At 36.5% G+C, this 13,503-nt stretch overlaps 2 protein-coding genes across 2 annotated transcripts; both read right to left on the bottom strand.

The window, feature by feature from the left end:
• Positions 1 to 474: 474 nt before the first annotated feature.
• LOC122294571 (cation/H(+) antiporter 15-like) lies at positions 475 to 7,094 on the bottom strand. The gene is made up of 3 exons (XM_043103438.1): positions 3,853 to 7,094; positions 2,038 to 3,039; positions 475 to 1,768 (listed from the first exon to the last, which is right to left on the bottom strand). Exons 1-3 carry the CDS (start codon positions 4,135 to 4,137, stop codon positions 611 to 613), a joined length of 2,445 nt encoding a protein of 814 aa, XP_042959372.1. The 5' UTR covers positions 4,138 to 7,094; the 3' UTR covers positions 475 to 610.
• A 149-nt stretch (positions 7,095 to 7,243) lies between these two features.
• On the bottom strand, positions 7,244 to 10,301 carry LOC122294570 (probable WRKY transcription factor 25). The gene is made up of 5 exons (XM_043103437.1): positions 9,780 to 10,301; positions 9,163 to 9,351; positions 8,416 to 9,062; positions 8,159 to 8,320; positions 7,244 to 7,939 (listed from the first exon to the last, which is right to left on the bottom strand). Exons 1-5 carry the CDS (start codon positions 10,137 to 10,139, stop codon positions 7,537 to 7,539), a joined length of 1,761 nt encoding a protein of 586 aa, XP_042959371.1. The 5' UTR covers positions 10,140 to 10,301; the 3' UTR covers positions 7,244 to 7,536.
• Positions 10,302 to 13,503: the final 3,202 nt, after the last annotated feature.

Here is a 13,503-nt window from a genome sequence, read left to right as displayed (position 1 = left end):
CACAAAAAACATCTCTCCTTTGCTGAATCACGGTTCATGAAATGGGATATCAACCTCTGGCAAAACTTGGGGTCTATTAGCCATGACATCTGCATAACCACACGCAAACCCAGCCCCATCAATATTCCTCAACTACCCAACCTGAACGCCAAGAGCCTCCTTAACGCTAACCGCCCCACCAGAAGGCATGCCTGCCGAGGAGGACGACGGGGTTAACCATGCAAAAAACCTAGGAGCGACTCAAACCTCGAGAGAGAATTGAATGGCACACCACGTCAGCAAAATGTCTAAATTCACAAGATCTCGCAACCCGCGATCATCTATTCTTAAATCTCTGTTTATTTTTTTATTTTTTCTAACAGAAACTACTTCCTGAGTTAATACAAATATACTGACAATAGCATAACGAGTCCAAATCTTTCGAATGTTTTGAAGTAGGAAAAGAGTCTTAAGACATGCAATATGACATCAGCTTCTCATTACTTATCCCGTTTTAAATATACATATCTCTATGTCATGAAGAAAATGCAGTAAGTCTACAGGCAATTAATCAATATATTCAAAATCCTAAAAAATATAAAAATAAGACCCAAAAAAAAAAAAAAAAAACCTATATGTTTACTCTTCTCAATCGCGTTGACTCCTCTGGGTCATGCAATCCCCAGAGTTTGGTCTGCTGTTGCACCACTAAAATTGAAGCCGCACCTCTAAAATCTGTGGCTGCAAGTATCTCTCCTACTGCTCCCAACTCTCCATGCTCGTTCAGTTTCCTAAGGTCAGACATCAACCGTGACTCCTGATGTCGTCTCCCAACCATAACAAGGTCATATGCATTTTCCATTGACTTCAGTACAACAAGCACACCATTTCCATTCATCACCATCTCCTCCTGGTATGAAACTCGATCATTACGAAATGCATTAAGCCTAAATTGACTCAAGATATCGGTATCGAGCATCTTGCTCCTTGATGTACCCCCAACAACCTCAGCTGAAGAATAGAAACGAAGAAGCGTGACTAGTACATTAGAATCCTCCAACATGCGTCCAGCATATGCTAGTACTTCTCGATCATCTGCACCACCAAAGAAGAGCACAGCCACCCGATACAATGCTGGTGGTCCAACTACAGACCAAGGTTTCCTCTGGTTCCCACGGTCAATGAGCACTCCAACAGAGCAAGGAGCCTTATCAAGAACATTCTTGTTCAGGTGCCTGAAAGCATAAGAGGACTCTGCTCTATCCCCAATAACCCACTGCTTGTGAAAAGGGATGATTATGAAGGTTGTTCTCTTTTCAAGAGCTAGGGAACACACATCATTGTGCATTGTTGCATAAGGGGAAATGCCTTTATAACAGTGCACTCTAAGATGGCCAGAGTAATATCTTTCGAACTTTTCGAATGCACTGAAGATTCGTTCTGATTCAGTTGGGTGTTGAGAAGGCTTCTCACGAGGCATGTGGGTGATGAGTAGGGAGGACGCACGACCAACAAGCTTGACTAGGTGGAGTACAACTAAATTAATGGGGCTCTCTTTGGTGGGGTTAGAGGCAGAAAGAAGGTTGAAAATTGCTGGGACATTGTCCTGCTTGTGAATGCAAGCAAGGATCTGCAGTTCCTCATTGCGCCTATGGTGCAAAATAGTTCTCCTTCTGTAAGCAATGAATCTCCTTGAAGGATCATACAGGGCTTTCACAAGGGGTGAGATAACTCCTGTCACAATCACCACAGAGATAATCATAATGGCGAAGCATTCTTCGTTGATGACCTGCACAGTAGTATAGTTAAGCATATCAAAGGAATAGTCTTCTAGCTTGGAGCACTAGTCTAGATTCCTTCTCATGTGTTTATTTTCTCATCGGTAACTTGTTCATGAAAATGCCATATATGACTTTACATGCTTAATTTTGTGAAAATAGAAGGGGAAGATATCAAACATGTGTGGTGCCAAACATAAATACAAGTATAAACAGAAGTTCAGTATGCCATAAGACCATGCATTTGAGGTATCAAGTGATAGGGAATATGATGGCTTACATTGTCTAGCTTCCAGCCAATCAACACAGCAAGTTCAACAATGCCTTTGGAGTTCATGATAAGACCAAAAGAGAGGGCATCTCGGATTGGCATCCTGCAGAAGATAGGAGGCACCATTGTCCCTACTGTCTTCCCAAAAAAAGAAACAAGAACGAGTGACTGAATCACACCCACATTCTTCAACTGTTTTATGGCAAAAACATCCATCCTTAGTCCACATGTGGTGAAAAAGATAGGCATGAGCAATGATGAAACAAAGCAATCAAGCCTCTCTACTAATGCGGCACCTAAGGGTGGACCATCTGGTATGACCAAGCCCAAAAGGAAAGATGTCACAAAAGAACTTAGGCCAATAACTTCACCCATAAATCCACAGACCATAACACCTACAATAACTGCAAAAAAGTATATTTCTTTTACAGGTTTTCCTTCAGGGGTATGTCGAATAGCCCACATAACTCCTGGTCGAACTCCAAACACAAGGAAAATTATAAAGAGTACAGCAGAGAAAATGGTCCCAATTGATATTGCCAGAGACTTCTCTGTAGTTCTTGTCGCAAATCTCACTGCCATAACAAACCAGTAGCATATATCGCATACTATTGAAGAAGATGCTGCCAAGTTTCCAATCTCTGAATTGAGGAGCTTGAGCTCAGCAAGAAAGCAAGCAATAACAGGGAAGGCAGTCAGAGACTGGAGTACTACCAGAAGCGGAAGCACGGTGGAAAGATCATGATCCAGTGATAGAGATTTTTGGAGGACAAAGGCAAGAAGTCCAGCCAATGCGTAGGAAACGAAGAAGCCTAAAAGTCCTATTGCCACTGCCCTTTTACCTGATTTTAAAATGATAGTTGGGTCCATCTTCACTCCAATTAGGAAGATAAAAAGCATGAAACCAAAAATTGCAAAGGTCTCAAGTAAAGTGTTCCCTTTAGTTGGGAAAACGTTGGCTGCAAATTCTGCACTGCGCCCAAGAACTGAAGGACCTAATATGACACCACTCTGATGAACATCAATGATTAAACATATAGGCAAGATCAGAATATGTATAGAATCAATAACATTAGAACTATTACAGCACATCCTCAAATATAAGCAACCATTTAATTAAACTTTCTAGATAGTCGTGTGTTGCCAGCGACTGGATTCGATGACAACTCAATTAATGGATTTCTCAAGTAGCTTAAAGCTAGGGGTACATTATGAATGTCATGGAGGAGCTTTTCTTTATGATCAATAATGTACTTCTTAGGCTTAGGAAGAAAATGAAATTAAAGGCAACCTACAACATAATTCTTGGTTTAAACCTTTGCTTATAATATGTCTTGAAGCCATTCCTCCATTATACTGGTCGACCATTCCTTCCAATAAAGTAATTAGTTTTCTAACAGATTTTTCTTTCCCTAATGTAAAAAAAGACAAAGTGCAATTTCAATACAAATAAGAAATGCCAAGTACATTTCAGAATTTGCAATATACTAATTCTGTTTTCATAGATACACAATTTCAAAACAAGCTCATTACTCATAAATATTGGTTTCGCTCTCATAATATCATTTAGCATGCGGGTTAGAACTTAGAGCTAACAGCTCCAAAATAGAAGCAGTCAGCAAAAGTCAGGTCCTTCCATTGTTTTAAGTTTTTAACCATTTATTAACAAATAATACAACTTTTTTTCCCTGCAGTTTCACTAATGATAAATTCTTTGGGGCATCCACGATCATCACAACAAATTGTATGTACAATGCATGCCTTAATTAAGAAAATTAAATATATTAAAAAAAGATATTAATCTTAACAAGAAGTGAAGCTTACAATAATCTGAGAAACAATAGAGGGTTGGCCAAAGGGCTTGAGAAGGAAGTAAAGTGTTCGGTAGAAGATGGAGATGAGGGAGAGCTGCAAAAGCAAGAGAGGGACATGGAAATCAAGAGGGTTGTCTCCATACCATAGACCCCTTGAGTTTATCTGACCCATTGTATTGCATATGTAGGGGACACCTACTTTCCCTTGCCCCCCCACCCTAATTGCCTCTGCATGAACCAGCTTGTCTGTGCCCATTTGAAGGGGTGAAGCAGCATGTGATAACGTTTTATTCATAGAAAATAGAACAAAAAGAATGGATCAGAGATCAAGCGTTTTGTTAATGTTGGAAGGCTAAATCTTTAGGGAGGGAAAGAGAGAAACAAAGAGGAAAAGAAAGAATAGGAGCAGTGCAGGGAACCCATGCATGTGGGAGAGGTGAGAGACGGATGGACGAGAGAGAGAGAGAGAGAGAGAGAGAGAGAGAGAGAGAGCAGCAACAACAAATGGGAAAAAGCGTTACTGGTTCCTCTTCGTACGTTGGGACCTTTGACCAAAGAGATTCGGGGATGTCTGTTTATCCACGATTCAAGTGTCCAGACTGCATGCATGCGGTGTGGTGCAGGTATATGGGGGGATGGTTTGTCATTGAGCAACTGCTCAATCGTTTAGGCATTTTCCTAACTTTCTTTTCCTTTTTTAGGCCACGGATTTAGTTATGTCCTTGCTATAGCTAAATATAGAAAAGATGACAACAACAAAATAAAAAGAAAAATAGAGAGAGAGAGAGAGAGAGAGAGAGAGAGAGAGAGAGAAGACCATCGTAACTGTCTATAGACAATGTTAAAATACCAATTAAATCATTAATTTCACATTTTTCTTTTATCAACTAATTATAATCCAGGTAACCATCTTTTGCATCAACCATGGTAAAAGCTGTTTTTCCCATAACAGACCTGCCTAATAATCCTTCATGAACATACTCCTTAGGAATTTGGTTTTTAGTAACGCCAGGGTTCATGAGAAGATAAAAACCAGGAAAGAAACGACAGTCACACCCGATTTTCACCTCATCAACTGCAATTGCACTCATAATGTTCTCCGCATTCTCTTCAGCTAGTCCCACTTAAACCCCTTTTATACGTCCACTGCTTCTGCAGCCCTCCAATCCATCAATCTGAGCATTCTCTTCACTTCCTCTGACTCTCACCAGATAAGCTTCCCGGAATAGGTAGATATTTTCGTTTACCAGAGAAATCTCATAACATTCAAAGATCCTGTAGAATTCTCAGATTATGTATTCATATTGTCTAAAATTAGGGAGTAGAGAGATGGAAAAAAAAAAAAAGCTTTCTTTGTCCAGCTCCAAAGACACAATGAACCTCCTGAAGTCACCATATTGTTTCCAACTTCAATTCTTCATTTGAAAATAGAAACCTGGAAATTTGAAGACCTTTCTGCAGACTAGAGTAAAATTCTGCTCGTTTATAATTTTAATTACTGAAAATGGATCTGCAACTTGCTTTCTCATGACAACGGAGCGCATACATGGTTCCCTATCTCCATGCATATTCCAGTGTATCTAAATTCAAATTCTTCAAACAAAACAAGGCTATGAATGGATTTCAATTTTTATCCAATAGCCAGAATTGAAGTAAGCTGAATTTAATGGCTGAGTTGAGGAGATGATGCTCTGTACTCATGTAATAGCATTTGAGTGTTGTAGCAGAGACCTGCATTTGCAACAAAAGGATTTGATTGAGCAACATCTCGAATGCAACTACATTCAAGCTAACAAACTCTAATAACAGACTCCGTGGATAGGGTTCCAGCGCAGAAAGCTTTGAAATGGGAGAGAAAACCATCAAAGATGAAATCTTAGAAGATGGAGGAGTAAGCTAATCCGACGCCGTCTTCCACAGATAACACTTGGGCACCGGACGTAGGCAGGTGGACGAACATGAGCCGCCGCCGTGGTTCTGCTTCGTCGGAGTTTGAACCAGAAGTCGCCGAAGTCGCCGAAGTCGCCGAAGTCGCCAAAGTCGCATGATCCACATTTGACCGTGACGAAGTAAGCGAATCGAACGGGCAGGATTAGTTCGAAAGAAGTGGGCACGTTGGCATGAAGGCATCGGCAGGTAAAGGACAAAAAGAATATGATTACCAAGCACAAGCTAAAGTGATTAGCACTTGAAAAAATATAATTATAAATATAATTATGTATTAATTTGTATATCAATATAATATAATTGATTAAAAAATAAATTTTATTAAAAATAGTATTAATTTAAATTTTAAATATGAATAGATCAATATTGATATATAGATTAATACGTGACTGTATTTATATATTGTAAAACTCTAAAACTTAGAGGGTGGGATTTGGGAATAAGTTCGGACGGTGAAATGAGAATTAGGCTGTGTTTGGTTGCCAAAGCAAGTTTAACTCATCAAATATTTACAGTTATAAAATATGCAAGTATTACGTATTTAGTTTTTAGAAAAATAATAAACATAAAATTCATAAAATAAATTAATTTATAATGAAAAACTTTATTCTTTTTAAAAGGATAAGCTTGCATAGGTCAGAGTTATATTTAACATTATTTAAAAACTAAACTCATATCAATCTATTTTTTATATATCTAAATACATATTTTAATTTATTTATATTTTAATATATTTTAATAAAATTTATAAAATATTATTATTTATAAAATAACTCAAATAATTTGAGATCATCTTATCATCCACATACAGCCCTAAGTAGGAGTAGAAGATGAAGTCATATAAATGTATATTTTGGAGCTAAACTTCCCAAAAGAGAACTCAATAGAGGACATAAAAGAACAAATAACGTGTAAGAAATATGTTCCATCATAACAGATTTTATAAAAATAAATTTATATATTAATCTATTTTATAATATAATAAAACATATTAAATAATATTAATTTATAAATTTATTTTCAATAAATACATTCCTGTGGCTGTGGGTGGGTGGTTTTTTTGGAGAAAAAGAATATGCAGCTTGACCAACAAGTAAACGTCTCATTCTTATCATTATTATTTGAACTACGAATCATCAATTGCCTGTACTGTGAATGCAGACGAAGGTTAGTACAGTAATTTCACCAACAAAGGATAAAGATGGCCCACCAACCCCAAAGGTCCATCCCGCCGCCCCTAAAGCCACCAAAACCAACCAATTTGCCAGCAGAGCACTACTGGTTAGCTGCACATCTTTGACCATTCAGATCCCAAGTACAATGACAAATCCAACCTCTAAAATATCAAACATCCATGGCCTCCCAACAGTTTTATAAGGTTTTTTTATTTTTTTCAGGGGTAAACAAACAATAAAACAACAGCCACGTTTGATTCATCCATGGCCTCAGCAACATGAACTCCAACTTTCTTTGCTTTACTAGGAATGAATGAGAAGAGATACAAAAAGTGATTTTTCAGGCTATCAAGTTTTCTAGCCAACAGAGGCCCCTCCAAACAATCAAAGAATAGAGTTGGGAATCTTGTCTATATAACATACATTTTTTGGATGTACAAAACCAATATCCCTGTGGGAATATACACCAACAAAAACAAACAAACAAACAAAAAAATTGCAATCAATTAAGGAACCTGTGCTTCATTTTTATTGTTTTGATCCTACTCCTTCAAAGTCCAACCCTTGCACAACTATGCAAGCAATGATTCGAAGAACTGGTCATCCCTTGGTTCTTCTTTGGCTCTTGAATACACATTGTCTGTGTCTTGAGACTGGTTCATGTACGAATCGATTGCATTTTCATATCCCGAGAATCCGAGACTCCCCGGGCTCTGCAACATCTCCAGGGTGAAGGGTGCTTGCCCCTCGGATGTTGGAAGTCTCGGCCTAAATGCTGCGGTGGCTTCAATGTTGTTATTGTTGTTGCTGTTGCTTGGCAAAGGCCTATTAGAGTGGCTGCCACTGCCACGGGCTGCGGGAACATCATGGTTGTGCTTTCCCTCATAGGTTGTGATCACTGCCCTTAGATCATGAGAGGCTCGCTCAACATGCTTTCTCACCGGACAGTCTGGGTGTGTGCACTTGTAGTAGCTCCTACCATTCATACAAAAGTAGATCAGAAGATTTGAAACACTCCAAAAGTAATTAAAGGCCAAGTAGATGATATCTAATGCTAAGCAAAGCAAGACCAAGACTTTGAGGTTGCAAGTGCTGCTTAGAGCTAGGGATTCCAGCAATAGAACTTTGAATGCAAAACACTTCTTTTCCAGGAGTTTGACAAAGTATTGAGAGTAAATGAAAAATAAGGGTTACCTAGGATTTGGGTTTCCCTTGACCACTTTCTGCCCATATTTCCTCCATCTGTATCCATCGTCTAGAATATCTATATCACTAGTTGTCTGCACTACTACTCTAGGTTCTCTCACTGTTCTGCTCCCAGATGCCGAAAGACCTTCATTTTCACCCTCTTGTTTCCTGCAAAATTAACCCAAAAAACAAACAAGATTAACCCACCAAACGAACCTAAACACAAGAAAATACTTTCACACAAACTAGGCTATAACGCTAACCATCTTTTGGCATTAGGCTCCTCTTCATCATAGTCATCTCCTCCGGACTTACACTTCTGAGAATTCTGATCAAAATCCTCATCTCCCATGGATATTGAAGAGTTCTCCGGGGTCCCGACCGAATCCATGTGTCCGTTACCATGTGTGGCAAATGACCGATCAGGAATTTCAGTGGGGGCAGAATTAGAAGCCTGAATTGAATGAGAAGAAGCTGCTGCTGATGATGATCTCCTGGTAGACTGAGGCTTGGGATGGTTATGACTCCCCTTGTACACTATCTCAGTAATCTGCCCGTCTAAGGACATCTCAACTTTCTTCTTTGTTGGACAATTGGGATACGTGCACTTGTAATAACTTCTTGGATTTTCGCTTCCTTTAACTTGCTTTTGTCCATATTTTCTCCAATTGTATCCGTCACCAGACTTTCTGCTGAGAGACTGAGCCTGCTGGTGGCAGCTGCCATAATCTGATTGGAACCCCCCGTTGTTGTTGCTCTGAGTGTTGTTGGTTTGTATGGTGGCAATCTCAGGGGAGTAGCTCTGGCTACTCTGCATAGAACCGAATTCGTGTTTTACTGTACTCTTCTTCCCTGAGGAAAAATCAGCCTGCTTGGAGATATCCTGGAAACTCCATGCTTGCTGCTGTGCCTGTAAAAGTTTTTTCGGACAAATAAAAAGATTGTTAATTTAAGACCAAAGCGAAGAAAATAAGAAACCTGGACATGTTATGATGAAATTTGTTGTATACAGTTTGAATTGCGGTATTTGAGGACTGAAAATTTGTCATTGATGATGACAATGGAGGCCTTTGTTGGGTTTGGAAAGAGAAATCGTAGTTATTGTCTTCCTTCTTAACATTCTGCTGGTTGTTGCCAAAATTGCTCTTCCAATCGAAGGCCTGAGCTGGGAATGTTCCAGTAGTTGGAGATGGCAGAGTCTGTATACAGAAGAAGAAAAGAGAAAAACACATATAACAATTATAACAACAAAATTATAAAAGAATGACAAAATTCAATCAGATAGACGGGCACGAACAAGCCCATCTGCTAATTTAGGAGCATATATCAAAGCAAACTGAAAACGGAAGTTTGAAACAAATAATACTGATTGCTAATAAACATGAATTATTTTTTCAAAGTGTTTTGGTTCCTAAGAAAATGAAGAAAATCTCAAAGTCAACTGAGTCAGACACAATAATTTGTCTGAGTTGAGTTGAGATATTCCCTCATTTCCTTCTTTTGTTTTTCCTCAGAACCAAACAGCATAAAAGCTCGGCCTCCAAACATAATACCTCAATTTTCTCAACAGCCAAACACAATTTTACGACAGAAAACAAAAAGAGAAACTTTCTTCCATTACACTTACGTTATAAGAGTTGAGAAGAACAGGGGAGTCCAAGAGCTCAGCTGGGCTCAAACCAGCAGGGATAGCGAAATAGGAAGAGGGAGACACAGAAGGTGGAGAAATGGGCAGCGAGGGAGGTGGAATCGACTTGAACTTTGGAACACCCGACCCAGTTCTCTCGGCTATCCGATCAGACAGCCCACGATGCTTATTATTCTCTGCACCTGCGGTATTGTTGTTTTGGTTCTCATCATAGTAGGACGAGGCAAGGAGGTCGGAGAAGGAGGTGTTCATGAACGGGTAGTGGTTGGTCGTCGAGAAAGTAAAGCTTGATTTTTGGGAGTTAGCCGAGGTGTCCAAGCTCCCGGAAGAGGAGGCCATAGAAGGGGGAGAAGGAAGTCTTATGAGAGAGAGAGAGAGAGAGAGAGAGAGAGAGAGCAGAGGGGAGCAAAAGCTACAAGGCACAGAAGAAGAAAAGAAAGAGAGGTGGTGAAGAAGATGGTCACGTATTGTGTAAGTTTCTTGTCTTTTTTGTTTTTTTCCAATGTGGGAAGGAGCCTTCTGAGAAATTGAGGGCGAGGTTTGACTGTGGAAATCAAAAGCTTTGTTGTTTCTATTTTTTTATTTTTTTTTGCAAGTCTTACAAAAATAAGTTGTCTGTTTTGGGTCAAAAACTCGTGGGTTTGAATGGGTGGCGGCCGAGCCACTGAGATATCTTTCTCACGGCGTACAAACAAAGTAGCCCCATGTTTTGGGCAGCTCGGGTTTGGGGTAAGAGACGATGCAGTTGTGCTTGCTTGCATTTATGTCAGTCAGATAATGATTATCTCCTTCATCGTGGGTTTGTACTTTCTCCCTTCATTACTAAGGATTGACCTTTTTTTAGGCTTTGTTTCTTTCTCTCCAAGCTTTCCGCTTTTAACAGTTAATTCCTCGTTTCTCTCGTCTCTATGATTTTTGTTACTATTTTTTTTTTCCTGTTTTTAACATTTTTGTTTCCCAACATCTAACAGAGCTTGAATTTTTAAATCTAAACAGAAAAGTGGTCAGAACCGGTAGCGATAAACGAATCATGCCACAACATGCCTTCACAAAAATAAATATCCATGAAACTATCATATCCAAGGTCAGAAAAATTGATTCGGGTATGCAATCATTTTCATAAACTATCCGTGCAACAACATGCCTCTTATGATGTTGTGGTTCGGGGCAGACATTGGCCTCCCGTGTGCATTGCCTACGGTTAGCTTAAAAGCAAGTATTAGGCGACGAGCGCCATGACAATCAATGGTCGACAAAATCCTCATACTCCATCGTGTATTGCTCGATGCTGTGAAGGTTCTCCTTAATCTTATTGTGCCGTTCTTGCTACTCTACCATTGTGACCCAAGTTAGGCGGAATCACTCGTTAAATTTATTTTATACTATTATTTTATTTTTATTTTATTAAATAAGATGTGATACATTTATGATTATTAAGTAATCATTTATTAGATATTTTCTTATTATCTAATAAAAATAAAAGTAATAAATCTTATTTAATAGAATAGAAATATGGTATATAATATCACTAAATCTTCAGTCTCTCTTTCAACAATACTATAGGCGCCTTTAATACAATAAATTTATTTTCTGTAGAGTTTTGGAGATATTGTCATCTACTTGAGTATTTGCAAATTGGTACAGAGGTAGGGTGTATTGTGTACACTGATTAACAAGTAAGATTCCTTGTAAAAGAGTTTTGTACATGTGAAATTGGACATGAACACGATAAAATTACCTAACTTTAATCAAGTCGATAGATTTGTGTTTTATAACATTTTTAATTAATTAAATATTCTATTAAGTGATCAATTAAAATTTTTATTTCATCTCTTTTTTCTCTCACCTTTACATGCAAAGTTTTGGTTATAAGGGTATTACATTGATCTTTATGTTTGAAAAAGTTTTTATGACATTACCTTTTAAAAAAAGATTTCTTCAATAGAAAAATCTGAATAATAAATATCTTAAAATCTATTTCATATGTCTATTTCTATTTTAAATTTGAGCAAATTCTTGTCAGGACATAATTATCTGGACAAATAATTAAGAATTATTTAGATATTGAGATGAGATAAGATGATATGATTTTAAATGAAAAGTAAAAAATTAGATAAAATATTATTAAAATATTATTTTTAATATTATTATTTTAAAATTTAAAAAAATTAAATTAAAATTTAAAAAAATTGAATTGTTTATTATATTTTATATAAAAAATTAAAAAAATTATAATAATAAAATAAAGAGGAAATGTTTTTCAAAAAGACTATAAAGTATTTTTTGGTGATCTAAAGTCGTACAATCTAGAAGATGGATCATACTCATTAACGTGTGAAAGGGAGGGATTATGTATTCCTCATTGGACCCACAAGACAAATGGAAACAGTGGGAAAAGGTTAGAAAGTCGGTGGAAGACTCCACAAGATACATGAACAATGAGAATTTTGGGGTTCCTGCCGCCAGCAACATTTCGAGACAGACTTTTGGAGATATTTTCTTTTCCCAAATACAGCGCAAAAACAGTATATTACCCTTTGAACACTCAATTCCGAGGAATCCCAAAGTCAAGGAATTCCTAAACCTAAACCAGTTTGGGGTTTAAAGTATTACGACTAGAGGGTGTAGATAAGGTTTCAACTTCCTCTTGGATAGAACCAACCAAGAGCTTTTCTCTTTTCGGGCACATAAAGCTAAAATGGTGTAGAGTATAAGCGCATGTCTAAGAATAAAAATTTTATGTTGAATTATTTTTATGTATTTTTTTATGTATTTAAATAATATGATTAATTATGTATTAAAAAAATTAATTTAACTAATTATATCAATAGAATATATATAAAAATTATGCAAAAATAATTATATATAATATTACTCGTCTCAGAACTAGTTGGGATGCTGTTCTTAGATATACAATATTAACAAAAAAATATATATATCAGCATGTTACTGATTAATATCAGCTGCTTTTTTAATGCATTAGATCTTTTAACTCTTTTGGATCCATTATTAGAATATTTCATAATATTTATGAATAATAATAATATAATTTGATTTTTTATTAAATTTTAGAAAAGGAGTGATAAAATTGAATAAAAATATTATAAAAACTTTTAATATTATTTTTATTATAAGATTTGAAAAAATTATATTATATTTTGTGTTTTGTTTAAAATTTTAGTAAATTTGTAATTATTAGATAAAAAAATTTAAAAATTTAAAATTGAAAAAGTGTATTGTGTTTGAATGATGTTAGAAAATGAAATATCTAAAATTACTTTATGAAAAAATCTAGTTATAAGTATAATTGTGCACTAATATTTAGATTTTATTAAAAATAGTACTAATTTAAATTTTAAATATAAAAAAATAATATTGATATACAGATTAATACGTAACTTTATTTATACGTAATAAATCTCTTACTTTATTATCCAAACAAGATAATGTGTTGACCCAAACAGGCATGTTAAGAGAAATCATGAATAGCATGGTTTCTCCTTTTTAGTACGTGATATTACATTCTCGTCATCGGTCAATCCAACTAAATTCAATTGGTATTAAGGAAGCTTCATTTTTTATAAAGAGAATGCTACACTCACTAACATACTCCATCGAGAATATCTAACGAACGTGCAAAAAAAAAAAAAATTAAAAGAAATTTTAAAATTTTTTAAATATTTAAAAAATATTTTATTAACTA

Source organism: Carya illinoinensis, chromosome 14 (assembly GCF_018687715.1).
Source record: "Carya illinoinensis cultivar Pawnee chromosome 14, C.illinoinensisPawnee_v1, whole genome shotgun sequence".
NCBI classification, from domain to species: Eukaryota; Viridiplantae; Streptophyta; class Magnoliopsida; order Fagales; family Juglandaceae; genus Carya; species Carya illinoinensis.
The sequence above is the reverse complement of the archived record's forward strand: the minus strand, read 5'-3'. Positions and strand labels throughout refer to the sequence as shown.